Source organism: Octodon degus, unplaced genomic scaffold (assembly GCF_000260255.1).
Source record: "Octodon degus isolate 3935 unplaced genomic scaffold, OctDeg1.0 scaffold00049, whole genome shotgun sequence".
NCBI classification, from domain to species: domain Eukaryota; kingdom Metazoa; phylum Chordata; class Mammalia; order Rodentia; family Octodontidae; genus Octodon; species Octodon degus.
In genome coordinates this window covers 1,714,146-1,727,634 of record NW_004524625.1, presented here as the reverse complement: position 1 = coordinate 1,727,634, position 13,489 = coordinate 1,714,146, and the positions used below count along the sequence as shown (strand labels likewise).

General features: G+C 54.6%; 1 protein-coding gene across 2 annotated transcripts in view; it reads right to left on the bottom strand.

Annotated features, from left to right (window-relative positions):
• Positions 1 to 13,027, bottom strand: part of Arrb1 (arrestin beta 1) — an 80,187-nt gene extending 67,160 nt beyond the window's left edge. Inside the window, exon 1 of one of the 2 annotated variants that reach the window (XM_004632515.2) lies at positions 12,870 to 13,027. In XM_004632515.2, the coding sequence (XP_004632572.1) occupies positions 12,870 to 12,889 (20 nt within the window). In that variant the 5' untranslated portion in view covers positions 12,890 to 13,027. The remainder of the gene's footprint in view (positions 1 to 12,869) is intronic. The other variant, XM_023716619.1, reaches the window with a different exon arrangement.
• Between the last annotated feature and the right edge of the window lie 462 nt (positions 13,028 to 13,489).

The window sequence follows — 13,489 nt, the reverse complement described above, 5'->3', positions numbered from 1 at the left end:
GACCGCGGTTCGATCCCCCAGCACCACATGCCAGCCAGCCCCGCCCCCTGGTGGGCTGAGCTGGCCACACACATACACACACTAAATAAAAAAAATGTAATAAATAAATAAATAAATAAGGATGGACTTGAACAAAGGCAATGGTCATGGAGGAATATCCAGAAAAGTCAGCGCAGTCAAAGTGCAGCTGCATGTAGGGAGGAGCTGGGAAGGAAATTGGGGACAGATGCTAAAGGGCCTCCAGGGCCACCTGAAAATAATGTGAAATCTCCTCTAAATATGGGGAGTAACCAATTTTTTTTGTTTTTTAGATAGAGTTTAACTATGCAGCTCAGGCTGGCCTTGACCTCACTTTGTATCCCAGGCTGGCCTTGAACTCAAAGTGATCCTTCTGCCTCACACTCCTGAGTGCTGGGATCACAGTGTGCACCACCACTCCATTTTTAAGCTACGAAGGACACACAAGGTCAGGTATGATTTCAAAATCAAAGGAGGCTTGTAATCTCAGCACCTTGGGAGGCTGAGGCAGCAGGGTCATAAATTTGAACCCAGCCTGAATAACTTAGCAATTTAGAGAGAAACTGCCTTAAAATAAAATATTAAAGGGGAAGGGAGAGGCTGAGGATGTAGTTCAATGTGAAGACTCTGGGTTCAGTGGTTCAATCCCCAGTACCACAAAGACACAGACACAGACACACACACACACACACACACACACACACGTACAAGGAGGCTCAAAGAGTTCAGACTGAACAACAAAGGGATGGGAATGAGAAGACTGTTGTCAGAATCCAGGCCAAAACTGGGATCTCAGTTAAGCAGATCCCACTGTTCCAGTGGCAGTGGGCCAGAGAGAAGCCTTGTCTCCACCACCATCTGGTTTGGGTGTCCGGAGCACAGGCCTCCCGAGGGCAGGAGCAGGTCTCTTCTGGAAGCAGGGAGTTCAGTGCACCCACGTCCCAGCCCTAAGCCCAAATGGAGACAGCAGGAAGGCGGGTCAGCCTGTGACCTGACCTGAGTTAAGCTCAGTGAATCAGCCCATCATGATTCTCTGAACATTCTTCTTATTATGACATGCACTCTGCAAAACAGGAGCATAGGGGCTGGCTGGCTGGGCTCATTCTGCCCACTAAATGGCTGCTGCAGACAGGCAGGCCCTCCATGTGAGAGGGACAACTACGTGCATGGTGACCGCGGATTACAACACATCATCATCAGTGTGATTTGTAGGATTTATTTTAAATCTGCTGCAAAAAGGAAAAAAAAATCTACTGAGTTTCTAAATGGCTCCAGGTTTTTCCCAATGCTCTGGGGCAATAAAGACCCACGACACTGCCAACCATCTGATGAACCCTGCTAATGTGCTAGGCACTTTCATTAGCACAAACAGCATAAAGGGAAGATTCTCCCCAGGGGATGAAAACTTCACAGACACACAGTTACTGGTAGTGGAAAGTGAGAATCCTGGCCCCTAGTGCCCTGCTTCACAACATGTGGTTCAATGTCCCCAAAGACAGCCCTCCAACATGTAGAGACCAGCATGGGGGCCGTGGCTGCCAGCCCACAGCCCAGTGAACTGGAGACCTCATCGGCTCCCCTGGGAGGAGGCGTCAGCTCTCTGCAGAATCTGCTGTGATGGAGAAACTGCGATCTCCCAGTCCTTCACCAGCGCAGCCCTGGGCAGATCTGGTTTCCAATGGGCAGTCTAAACCCACTGTTTTGGAGAGACAGTACCTGCCTCATTTTCTCTCCCACCAAATCACTAACCTCGATGTCACTGGAAAGAACTTTCACTTTCTACCCTAGGAGCTGGTTGTGGCTGTTGTGGTTGTTGTTGTTGAGCTGTCAGTGTATCCAAGACTCCCCATGAGGCCAGTGTCTGACACTGTGCGTACCCCTGAGAGGCGTCTTTAATCTCTGTTGAGGAAACAGCCCCAGATGAAGGCCTGCATCCAGACACTGCCCAGACAAGTCTCCCCTCTGGCTCCATCAACTGCACCCTCCGAAGCCTGCCTGTGGGCTCCTCTTCTGAGCTGCTTTCTCTGAACCTGCAGCCTGGATTGCTTTGTCCTGGTATAAACTGATCCTCATACCTCACTCCTGACAGCATGTGGTGATCATCTACTACTTCCTACTACTTCGTCTCCCTCGAAACATATGAGTGCCATGAGGGTCAAGACCTATTTTCAAGGCCAGCCAAATAGCTCAGTGGATTAAAGCACCTGCAAGCAGGTGCAGGGACCAGGGGTTCAATCCCCAGGCCTGTGCTGCCCCTGCCCCCCTGTGTGGGCTGAGACGGATTGAGACTGGGTGTGGTGGTACACACCTGTAATCCCAGCACTTGGGAGACTATAAACAGGAGAATCACTACAAGTCTACGAGTCTGATCTAGTAGTGAGACCCTGAACACCCTGCAGACCCTTCCCTAAAAAGAAAAAAAAAAAAAAAAAAAAAACCTTACTTTCTTCCTTTCATATCTGAGGTGTCTAAGACAGACGTAGCAAATACGTGGACAAACCTTTATCCATGGGAAGTCCTGGGCAGCAGAGATGGGCTAACAGAAAGGGTAGAAACAACCCTGAAAACTCCTAGTCTCAGGGCCCCGGGCAAGTTGCCTTCCAGGTCACAATGATCCAAAACCAGGATCCCAATTTCAGAGAAAGGGTCTGGTGTTGGGTGGCAGAGCTGATCCTTAAGGTACCTTTCCACCAGGAGCTGTGGTAGGCTGGGCCACTTTAGGCATATGCCATCATAGAGATCTGAGCCCTTACCAAGCCAGCACTGAAGAAATGTTTGTGGAATTGAATGGATCAAACTGAAAAATGCTGGCTATTTGTTCCTGCGGCTGCAGAGAGACCAGCTCCCCTCTGGGAGCAGTTTGTAGGCAAATTATCTCAGGACTGTGGCCTGTTTCCTCTAATGAAGCTTCTCTCTCTGCAGCTCAGCTCCCAGGGGCGTGGGAGGAGGCAGCGCTTAGAGCTGCACTGAGGCAGCAGCACACACAGCTTTCCCCAAAGCGCGTGGGCAGCCTGACCACCATCCCAGCAGGGGGATGGTCACCCTGACCTGCTGGGCCCAGGGATTCTGAGAGAAGCAGTGCCCGCCACTGCAGCCGCCTCCTCTTCCTCTCTCTCCTCTCCCTCCTCCTCCTTAGCCCCTCTGAGAGGAGAGGAGGAAGAAGGGAATCATGCTGACTTATGTAAGCAGCTTCCTTGGAGTCAGAGGCCCCAGCGAGTCACAGCCCAAGGTTTGCGCGATGGCTGGGGAGGCTGGGGGAGGGGCGGTGCCTCCTTGCCTCCTCACTGCCTCTGCCTCAGACCTTGTGGACCTCTGCCACAGGCACTCCTGCTAGGGGCTGGGAACCAGGAAAGCCTGTTGTTTTCTGAGTGTGTGAAACATTAGCCGGCTGGCTTCCCTGGCAGAAAACCAGGCTCTGGGCTCTGCACCCAGCAGGCGGGGGCAAAGGAGAGGCCTGGGGTTGGGATGCCAAGGCCCTCCCTCCACAACCTCCTCCGGCTTCTGCCTGCCCAATCTCCCACTTCCTTCTAGAGAATATGCTGTAGCTCAGTGCCCAAAGGGGGAGGGACCGGCCTTGAAGCACAGTGTTGCTGGCTTGGCCTGGGCAATCTCCCTTCCTTTTCCTGTCATTTCCATCTCTGAGCTTTTCCTCTGCCCAGAGTAGCCTGTAAGTGTGTAAATAACCAGAAGCTGTGTGCACACATGTCCTGGTCAGATGACAGGCACGGGGGCAGGGGTATGAAAACCAAAGCTGACATCTAGTCCCAGGCCCAGGTAACAGTAAGGACTTTTACTCAAGCCCTGAGCCCGTGCCCACAGCAATCCTATGCACTAGGCATGTGGTATTAAGCCCATTTCCCAAACGATGAACTGAGGCTCAGAGAATCTAAGATTCTTGACCAAGATCATGGGAGCCTTGGGCAATTAACAGCTTGACAGCAATGCTGAGGCCAACTCTACAACGCATACTCCATCCTCAGCCTCTGCCCCTGCCCTACACGCTCAGCAGTCTCTCCCTGAAGACACTAGTTTGGGAAGCTCAGGAGAGTCCTGAAATCAGGACTGGGATGAAGTCAGGACCAAGGACAGAATGCGCTAGGGAGGTAGGTGAACAGTTTGCTGCCAAGCAGCCTTCCCTTCCTGTTAACGTGCTGCAGCTGTCTTGGTGGATCAGCCACCTCTGCCCTCCCGGAAGGCTGCTGGAGGCCAAGACACCTTGCACAGCGCAGGCCGCTGCTGAGGCCAGCTGCCCGCTGTGAATGAGAAGAAAGTCCTAGAGATCTCTCAGGCCGCTGCCGCTCCCACTTCACACTTGACGCATGGAGAAACTGAGGCATGAAGAGAAGCAGCTTGTGTGGTATCAGAGGGACAGTAGAGAAGTGGATCCCTGACCCCCAGCTCACCTGGCTGCTGTCCCAGAAGGCAGCCCTCTGCACCTGTCTTTCTCTCTCCCTGACCCCTGGTCTCTTTCCCAGCTCCCCCCAGCAGGGCCAGGTCTGAGCCTCCCCCTCTTGCCACCCGACTCCCTCCTCTCCACTCGGCTGGGCCAAGGAGCAATTCTTGGGTGGTTTAATTAGCTGATTATGACCGCAGCCTGCTGGATCCAGTGCCCAGAATCCTGGCTCCGTAATGAAGTGGTTCTGAGCACTTGCCCAGTGGGCAGCCGATGGAGAGTTCTGGACTCTACTGGCCAAGGGAGTGCTCCCCGCTGCACAAAGAGCTCCTTGATCACCATGGGCCACCGGAAGCCATGGTCCCCTCCTTGGGCCAGATCAAACCACAGTGGTATACCTGAGCCAGACCCAGAGGTCCAGCCTGGAAGGGGACTCCCTACCCTGCCAGGATCCAGACCAGGGAAGGCTCAGGGAATGAGTGCATTTGGGAGTGATGAACAGAGCTCACCCCCTGGAGGCCAGGAGAGGGAGGACAGCTCATTCAGGAAGTAGCATTTGGACCAAGTGGGAGAAGTTAGGGCGGATTTCAGATGGCAGAGCAGCAGGAGCCAGGGTGCAGAGGCCACAGTGAGCCCCTATCCCATGGCAGGAAGCTCTGGTTGTCAGAAAGCACAATCCCCAAGCAAGTGAAAAGACCTTCATCCCCTCAACTGTGACCTCTGAGCCGCAAACACTAATCTTAATTCTTAGTCTCTGGGTTACTTTGCACTGGTTTGGTTTGGTTTGGTTTGGTTTGGTTGGCTGGTTTGGGTTGGTTGGTTGGTTGGTTGGTTGGTTAGTTTGCAACAGGGTCTCCCTGTGTAATTCAGGCTGGCCTTGAATTTGCATTTATGCTCCTGCCTCAGCCTCCTCGGTGCTGGGATCACAGTGCTGTAACACCATACCCAGCTTCTCTGCAGTACTTAGCCCACCATCCTCACCAATCACACTGCCCCACAACCCAGTTTATCTTCTCCCAGTCAACTACCTACATTCAACTTCCTTGGCTGGACAAATATTTATGGAGCTCAATGCCATGCCAGGCCTGTGCAGACGCTAGAGACAAGGAGAGCCAGCCAGGTGCCCTTGGAGAGTTCCTGAATTCATATGCAGATGTCACAAATGGACAATCAAAATCCACACAGAGGAGGGGCCAGTGTGCTCGCAAGAGAAGAGGGCAAAGCACTTGGAGATCACCCAGGCCTCCTGGCGGAGGCTGCACGTGGGATCCAGGCCTCAGCGGGTGCTAAGAAGCGACAATGCCACAGGCTTGTGAAGAATCCTTTGGACCCTCAAAGCAGAATCAGCCGGGGTCTCTTCCTGGGGGAGCTCAGCCTGGAGAAGGAGGCAGTCCCAAGCAGTAAGACTCATAGGGCCCTAACCTTGTGCCAGAGACTTTCTAAGCTACACCCATTTCTGCTTATTTAGCCCTCAAGGTAACCATCTAACCCAATTTCATAGATGAGGAAGCTACACCAGGGAAAGGGTTAACAATAGGTTGAAATCAGCCAGCTGGTGAGTGTCAGAGCTCAGATTTGAAACCAGGAATTACAGACATGAAATTGTACATAGCTATAATTCTGTATTTAAACACTGAATTTTCTCTCTATAATGTATGCCATTAAATAAGGTCACTGAAAAAAAAGAAACCAGGAAATCTGCCTCTTCCCAGAGTGTAATCTCTATGCTGATCAGATCACAAATGGAGTGGTGGGAACCAGAGGAGGACCCCAGAGAAGCCTCGAAGGGAAGGGAGGGGAGGGAGCAAAGGCTTTCCAGGAGGAAGGAAGAGCCGCCGAGCTCAGGGAGACCCTGGGCAAAGAGAATAACCTTCCAGGACCCACCAGGTACTCCAGATCCTTTTAATCCCCAGAGGGGGCAGGAGATGAGACCAAGGAGGTACAAGTGGCCAGTGAAGGAGGATCTGAACCCATGGAACACAGGACAACCCTTTCCAACCCTTTTTAAATATTTATTTGTGTGTGTGTGTGTGTGTGTGTGTGTGTGTGTGTGTGTGTGTGGCCAGCTCAGCCCACCAGGGGGCGGGGCGGGCTGGCTGGTATGTGGTGCTGGGGGATTGAACCGCAGTCCCTTGTGCTTTGCTAAGCTTGTTCTAAGTAGGTGCTTTAGACCACTGAGCCATCTCACTAGCCCCATCCAACCCTTTTTCTAAGCCAAAGGTAACTCCTTCTTGGCCGTTAGCACCCATCACAAACCCTACTGAGCATCTTGCTCCCTGCCAATCTCAGTCCCACTGGTCTGTTCCAGGAGCCAGAGACACCCAATCGCCCATTGTTGGCTACCTCCAACACACTCGCAGAACAAAGCAGAGTCTTACACACTGGCCACTTGACTCCCATGAAGGCCCAGCGTGGTGAATGGTGTGTCCAAGGCCCCCCAGGGATGAGGAAGCAGGAGGGCACCCACTAGGACCCTCCTGGCATGGTACCACCCAGAAGTCCTCCTCAGTCCCTCCCTTGCTTTGCCGAAATTCACCCCTGCCACTTCTGGCTGGGCTGGGGGAGGAGACGAAGCTGTGGAAAGACCAGGGAACCACTGTGGATGCTAAGGCCCAGGACCAGCAAGGATGGACCTCCTGTTTCACATAGGCCCACATATGGCTCCTGAACAGCTGAAACACGGGGCAAGCCCTGCCTCAAGCTGGCCTGACACAGATCTCATCACCCAGCTTGCTAGAGGCTCTGGGGCCTGGGGACCCAAATTCTTGGTGGTCGCAGCTGAGTGTGGCCCAGCCCTAAGCACAAGGAAAGCTGCTTACTCACTGTGGTGGCCTCAGTCCCACAGAGCTCTAGGGACCTGCCAAATTCAGTCCCTGAGGGTGGGGGCAAGGGGCTTGTCTGGCCTCATGTCTCCCAGGCAAGAACAAGAAGTTCCTCTGAAGTAGGACTAAAGATGGGGCGGGTCTCAGGAAAGAGGAGGCTGTCTCCCAAGAGATGACCCAGCCAGGCCCTCAGGGAGGGAGGGAGAGAGGGGACTGGGACAACAGAGTCCTTTGTTCCCCTCTCAAAACAACCACCCTGCTATGCTCCCCAAGCCCCATTCTCCACCTCTCTGCTAGGATTCAAGCCATCCCTGGGACAGGACCTGTCCTTCATGCGGACACCGGTGCCTAGAAACCACTTAGGAGACAACTGTTCTGATCCCAGCAGGGTACAGGAGACAAGGTCCCGCCCTCAGAAGCCCCATCTGAAGGGATGGTACATCCCCTCCCCTCAGGACTTCCCAATCTGATGGAGGACTCATGGCCGCCCTCCCCTGAGCATCCAGCCTAATGTGGGAAGCATCACTTTCATTCTGAGGATTCCCCAATGGGAAAGATGTAATTTCAGCACTTAGGGCTGACAGCAAAGACAAGAAAGGAAGGAAGAATTGGGTCCAGTTCAACAAACCTCGGCCAGACATCTCTGAACCAGACCCAGATGGGCCAACAGACAGGAAGCGAAAACAGCACCTCAGGTGGGGGTGGGGTGGGAAGACTCCCAGGGCAAGAATGAATGAAGGGAAAGAGCTCAGACATACTCCAGCGTCCCCACACACCCTCCGCAGCTAGCCCCTGAGCCAGTGTATGGCCCTTGCTTTTCTCACCTGAGCCAATGTCTGGCCCTTGCTTTTCTTTTTTGGTACATGCTTGTAGTACATAATGATTACATTCATGCAGGGTGACTGTACACACACATGGCACATTTCAATCCCCCCCCCCACTCTCCCAAAGGGCTCTGCCATCTGTCACACCCCCCTCAAGCCTTCCTCACACCCCATCATGGTCAAGTGCTCTGGGAACTTCCCAAGCCCTCAGTCAAAGAGTCAGAGACCCTTCCCCAAGAGGTAGCAGGTACTCTCCTTCCCCTGGGACCAGCTCCCACTCCACTAAGGTCCGTCCCTGAAAGGACAACAGGGCAGACCAGTGCACAAGGCAGAGGAGGAAGTGGGCAGGATAATGTGCCAGTCCCCAACCACAGCCACCTCTGCCAGCCAGGGGCACTCTTCTAGACTCGCAGAAAAGCAGAGCCCATCCCCTCTCTCTGCACCGTGGTCCAGCTGTGCCCACACAAGGCCACCCAAAAGCTGCAATTACTCAGCACCGCCTTTTGGCTAAACGTGTGTGTGCGTGTGCAGGAGTCCTGCTGCAGCCTCTCCCTGCCAGTTTCCCCTGCGTCTGTGGCCTTGGGGCCCAGCAGTCCTCCATCTCCTGCCTCTTCTCTCCAGGCCAAGCACCTCAAGCCCTAGCCCGAGGTCCAGGCCCATTTCCAGAGAAGTCCCCATCCTTATCCCCATGCTGGGCCACAGCCAGCTGCCCTGACCATCCTACCACGCTGAAGCCACCCCTTGCATGCCTGAGCATGGCCATCCTGGCAGCAGTGGAGGATAGCCTAGCCTGGTGGAGGTCAGAAGGTCACTTAGACTAGACACTGACACCTGGTGTGCTGTTCTTCCATTGCCATGGCCCAAGGTGACAAAAACCCCAGAGGTAACAGGCCCACAAACCAGGACCCTGTAGTTCATGCCAATGTTGGGCTTCTACTTCCTTGGCAGAGAGCTGCCAGAGAAGCCTGAGAAGCAGGGGCCAGCCCAGCATCAGGGACAGTGGGCCAGGCTCACCACTCCCATTCCGGCAGCCCCAGAAGCAGCCCTGGCCAAAGCCACAGGACTTCCCCGAGTTCCAGCCAAGATGGGTCACATAGGACTTAACCACCAAGAGAAATGACAGCCAAGGTTCACAGAGAGGTGATGATTATATATTATATGCCCCCAGCGCAGCCACTCTTCTACCCAGCAAAAAGAAGAGTTCATAAACATCAGCGGGAAAGGAAATTCTATTCCATCCCGCTACCCTTGGGAAGTCCCTCCTGCTGTCTAAATCTGACCCTTTGTGTTGCTTTTAGAGTTAGTGGCAAAACCAGGAAGGCCAATGTGAGCCATACAAGATCTCCTCTTTGGATGAAATTGAGTAGCAGAGAGGTCTGTGTGAGCAAACAGGCCTCGATTGAGGAACTTGCTGGCTGAATTACCTATCTCTACCAGTCGGCTACCTCATCTGTAAAGTGGGAATGACAACAATGGAGAGAATCCAGTGAGATAATGCGGATAAATCTAACCTATACTAGACTCTCAGCAAAGGTCTGAGTTCAGGCAGCACAGCTGCTGGGCTCCACCTCTTTTTCCTCCTCTTTTTCTTCCTTGGCTCCACCTCCTCCGCAGCCTCCGTTCCAAATCACAACCTTAGTTCTCAGACTTCTCCCCAACCACCTCACAGGTCTCTGGGCTTCCCGACTTCTCCCCACATCCATCCTCTTGGCCACTGCCAGGGACGTTTTTCTGAAAGAAAAACCCATACCTCTCCCTCCACTTCTGAAAAATCTTTGAATCCATCTTCTGAATCGCCACCAGGCTCAGAGCAAAATGCTGTCCCCTTCGCTTGATGCCTCACACTGGCTACCCACCATCCCCAAGCCTCTACACGCGCTTCATTTTGCTTCCTAGCTCTGGGCCTGTGCACATTCTGCACCCTCGGCCAGGCATGACATCCCCAGCTCCACCCCCACTTGGCCTCTTCGTCCTTCCAGGTGAAGCTCTGTAGCTCTGAGGCCACTTCCTTCCCAGGAAAGCGTCCTTGTCACATTCCATGCCCAGGACTGGGTTGGGGACCCCATCTTGGTCTCCCACAGCACCTGTCATTCTATGCTATAGTCACCCAAGTGGCCACAAATCCTCTGATGACAGAGGGGACTCATTCATCCCTGGGCCCATCCCCCCACAAGGCACTCAGTCAACATTTGTTAAATGAATGCATGATTGTTCCCGAAGCACCCTGTTATAGCAACTGTCATCATACTCCTGTCTGGTAATAGTCCTGTCCAGGTATTTGCCTCTCACCCTCCCACCCCTGCTCAAACACAGGCATTCCTAGAGGGCAGTGACAATCTCTGATCAGTTTTCACTGTCACTTTGCTACGTAGGTTACAATTCCAGATACAGGGAGGAAGGAGATGGCTCCTGATCCTTCTAGAGTACTGGATATTTGCAGGGTCCTCTTCCGATCCATGAAGTAGGATCTCATGGCTTATGGAATAAGACAGGAATACAGCTTATTCATGATTCTGCCTTTCTCTTCCAAATTATGTGGAAACCTGTCTAGAGAGGGAGAGCTTGTGGGGCTGCAGGGAAACCAGAGGGGAGCAGGGCCACAGTGTAGGGGGTGCCAGCCAGAATCTGTCTGCAGGCTTTAGGCAGCACCTTCTCCTGTGCCTAGTAAATTCAGTAAACGCAAGGAGAGCTAAGGATTGTCAGCTCCAATTTATAGATGGGAAAGCACCTATAAGGTCAGAAAGGTGACAGCAACTGCCAGTGTCTCCAAGGCCCACCAGTGAGTTTGAGGCACAGAAGCAGGAGTCTTTGCCCCAGAGACAGCCTCCAACAGGTGCTGGTGGCATACTAGTGCCAGCAGAGGAGCAATGGTACCTCTACCCGGGTCACACAGAAGCCCAAGAGGGGCTGAGTCACCCTGCTCAGGAAGCAGCACAAGGGAACAAAGAAGAACCATGGCTCCTGACACCCTGCAGGGAGAGAGGCCTGACCACACGGGCAGGAGGGTCTTGGTTCTGGGCAGACTGATGTGCCAGGGGAAGGAGTCACACACCCTCCTAAAGCCAGTGACCTGGCTCAGTGCTGGGCAGCAGGCTGCACTGAGGACTGCCCATGAAGGTGACTGCAGACACCTCATGATCTTCTGCAGTCTCCTCAAGGCCGGGCCTCTTGCACAGAGTGGGGTGCTGCTTCTAGCCCTCAGCCTGAGACCCATGAGAGGCCTGACAGCACCCAAAGCAAGCCAGAGATGGAGACCAAGGGGACTCTGACCTCTGCCTGCATCTGACCTCTCTTGACCTTAACCAAATCAAGTGCCCTCTCTTCCCCACCGTTTTCTCTATGGGAAAGCATGAAGAGGAAAAATAACCTCCTCAAAGAGCTGTCAGGATGGTGGCTGGAAAACTATTTCTCAAAATTAGCAGTCTATTTTACCTCGAGCCTGTTTCATCTCTTGGAAAAGAGGAATTACCTCTGGAGGGCTTTTTTCCTGCTGTTAAGAGTCTCAGATGGCAGTGGGTAAGATATGATTTCTGTCAGAGGTCCTGAAATGTGATGACGACAGGAGTTGCTTTTCTCTGGCCTGTTCCTTCAGGGGAGGAACATGTCTTGCAAATCTTTGATTCTCACACTATGCCTACCTAGTAAGCAGCAGGAACTCTAAGAGAGGGAGTGAGGGCCAGGACAAGGGAGAAGTGGAGCCTAAAGAAGGGAAGGACAGAAAACAGTAGAAGAGAACAGGTGCAGAAGTGGTCAGAAGAACTGAAGGAGAGGACGCCGTGGCATCCCAGGGTAGGGGGTGGTGGCTGAGGGAGGCTGGAGAAGGGCTTCTCTGGTCAGAAGGACCCTCACAAATGGCCTGTCCCAGCCCTCTCTCTTTTGTCCCAGGGTCCCCTTTCAGGGGCCAAGCTTTCCTAAGACTGAATTTCAGGGCAGGCTCTAAGAGGACAGGAGCCCTTCTCCTCAGCCAAAGGCAGCTCCTGGCTAGACCCTCCAGGCCCAACAGCCACAGGGACAGGAAGCAGAAGGATGGTGTCTGCTTATCCACCTGGGGGGCCTCCAGCCAATGTGATGTATGTCTCCACTCTGCCACTGGGGTCTGGGGGAATGTGTTCACAGCCCCCAGGAGAGCAGCTTGTGCCGTGAGGTGCCAATCCATGTGGGCATTAGTGCAATGAGCATCTATAGGGCCAGCTCTGGTGCCTTCCACTGTGTCAGTGAGACATACGCCAGCATCCTGTCGAGTCAGGGAGGGTGACAACATGTGCGCACCAGCCGCAGAGTGTGTCAGAGCCCAAGTGACAGTGTATGTAACAGTGTATGCCCACACACACGAGTCTACGAAGGTGTGTTAGGGTAGAGTGTGACCTGTGTATGCCAACAGGATCATCACCAAGAACACGTTGACAGATAAGTGTGTGCCAGCAAGTGTGTGACATCGTGTCACTGTGTGTGACGCGTGTGCGGCAGTGACTGGGCGTGTGCCACCATGAGTGTGTCTGTGTCAGTGTGTGCATGCATGCCGCATGTAAGCCTGCCCCACGGCGTCTCTGTGTCTGTGGCCAGGGCTGTCGACGAGTGTGTGTGTGTGTGTGTGTGTGTGTGTGTGTCTCAGCCAGAAGCTGCGAGCCCAGCTGAGGGATGGCCTGGTCCTCCCTGCTGTCTCGGCACCTCCGCCCACGGCTCCTGCCAGGGACCACACAGGAGACCTGGGAGGAGAACTGGGTTCCAGGTCCTAGAGTGACCACGAACCCAGCGCCAAGTCGCCGGCCAAAACCTCCACCCCGTGTCGCCCCCACGCGCGACCGCACTCACCGTGTCCCTTTGTCGCCCATGGTCCCTGGTGGCGGCCGCAGGGAGGTCCGCGGCGTCAGCGCCCAGTCTGGAAAATCCCCGGCCGGCAGGAGGAGCGCGGGCCAGCCCGCTCCCGGGTCCCCGCTCCGCCTCCTCCGCTCTGCCGGCCGCCGCCGCCCCCGCCCCGGTCCCCGCCCGCCGCGCCGCACAGAGCCCTGGCCGCGGCCAGGGGCGGGGAGCCCTGCGGGCTGAGAGCGCGTGTGCCCGTCTCCGGTTTGGGTCCCTGTCTGCGGGCGCGCGCACCGCCCCCCGAGCCCAGGACAGGGCGGCGGGGTCGGGTGCGGAGAGCCACCAGAGTGCCCCCGCGTGTGCGCGCGTAGGTGTGTGTGCGCACACGAGTGTGTGCGTGTGCACGGCTGCGAGCGGGCCTATTAGGAGTGTATTTGTGTGGATGGTGAGGTGTGCACGTCTTTGTGCAGCTGTGCGTGTGTGCGCACGGCCGTGGGTGCGAGCGCGCTCTCCCGCGCACGCCGGGCAGCCTTTGTGTGTGAGGGTGGAGAGAAGCCGAAAAGCCGAAGGTCAGCCGACTCCAAGGCCCAGCCTGGGGCGTTGCCCCTCGTGGGAGCAGTGGGAGACTCCAC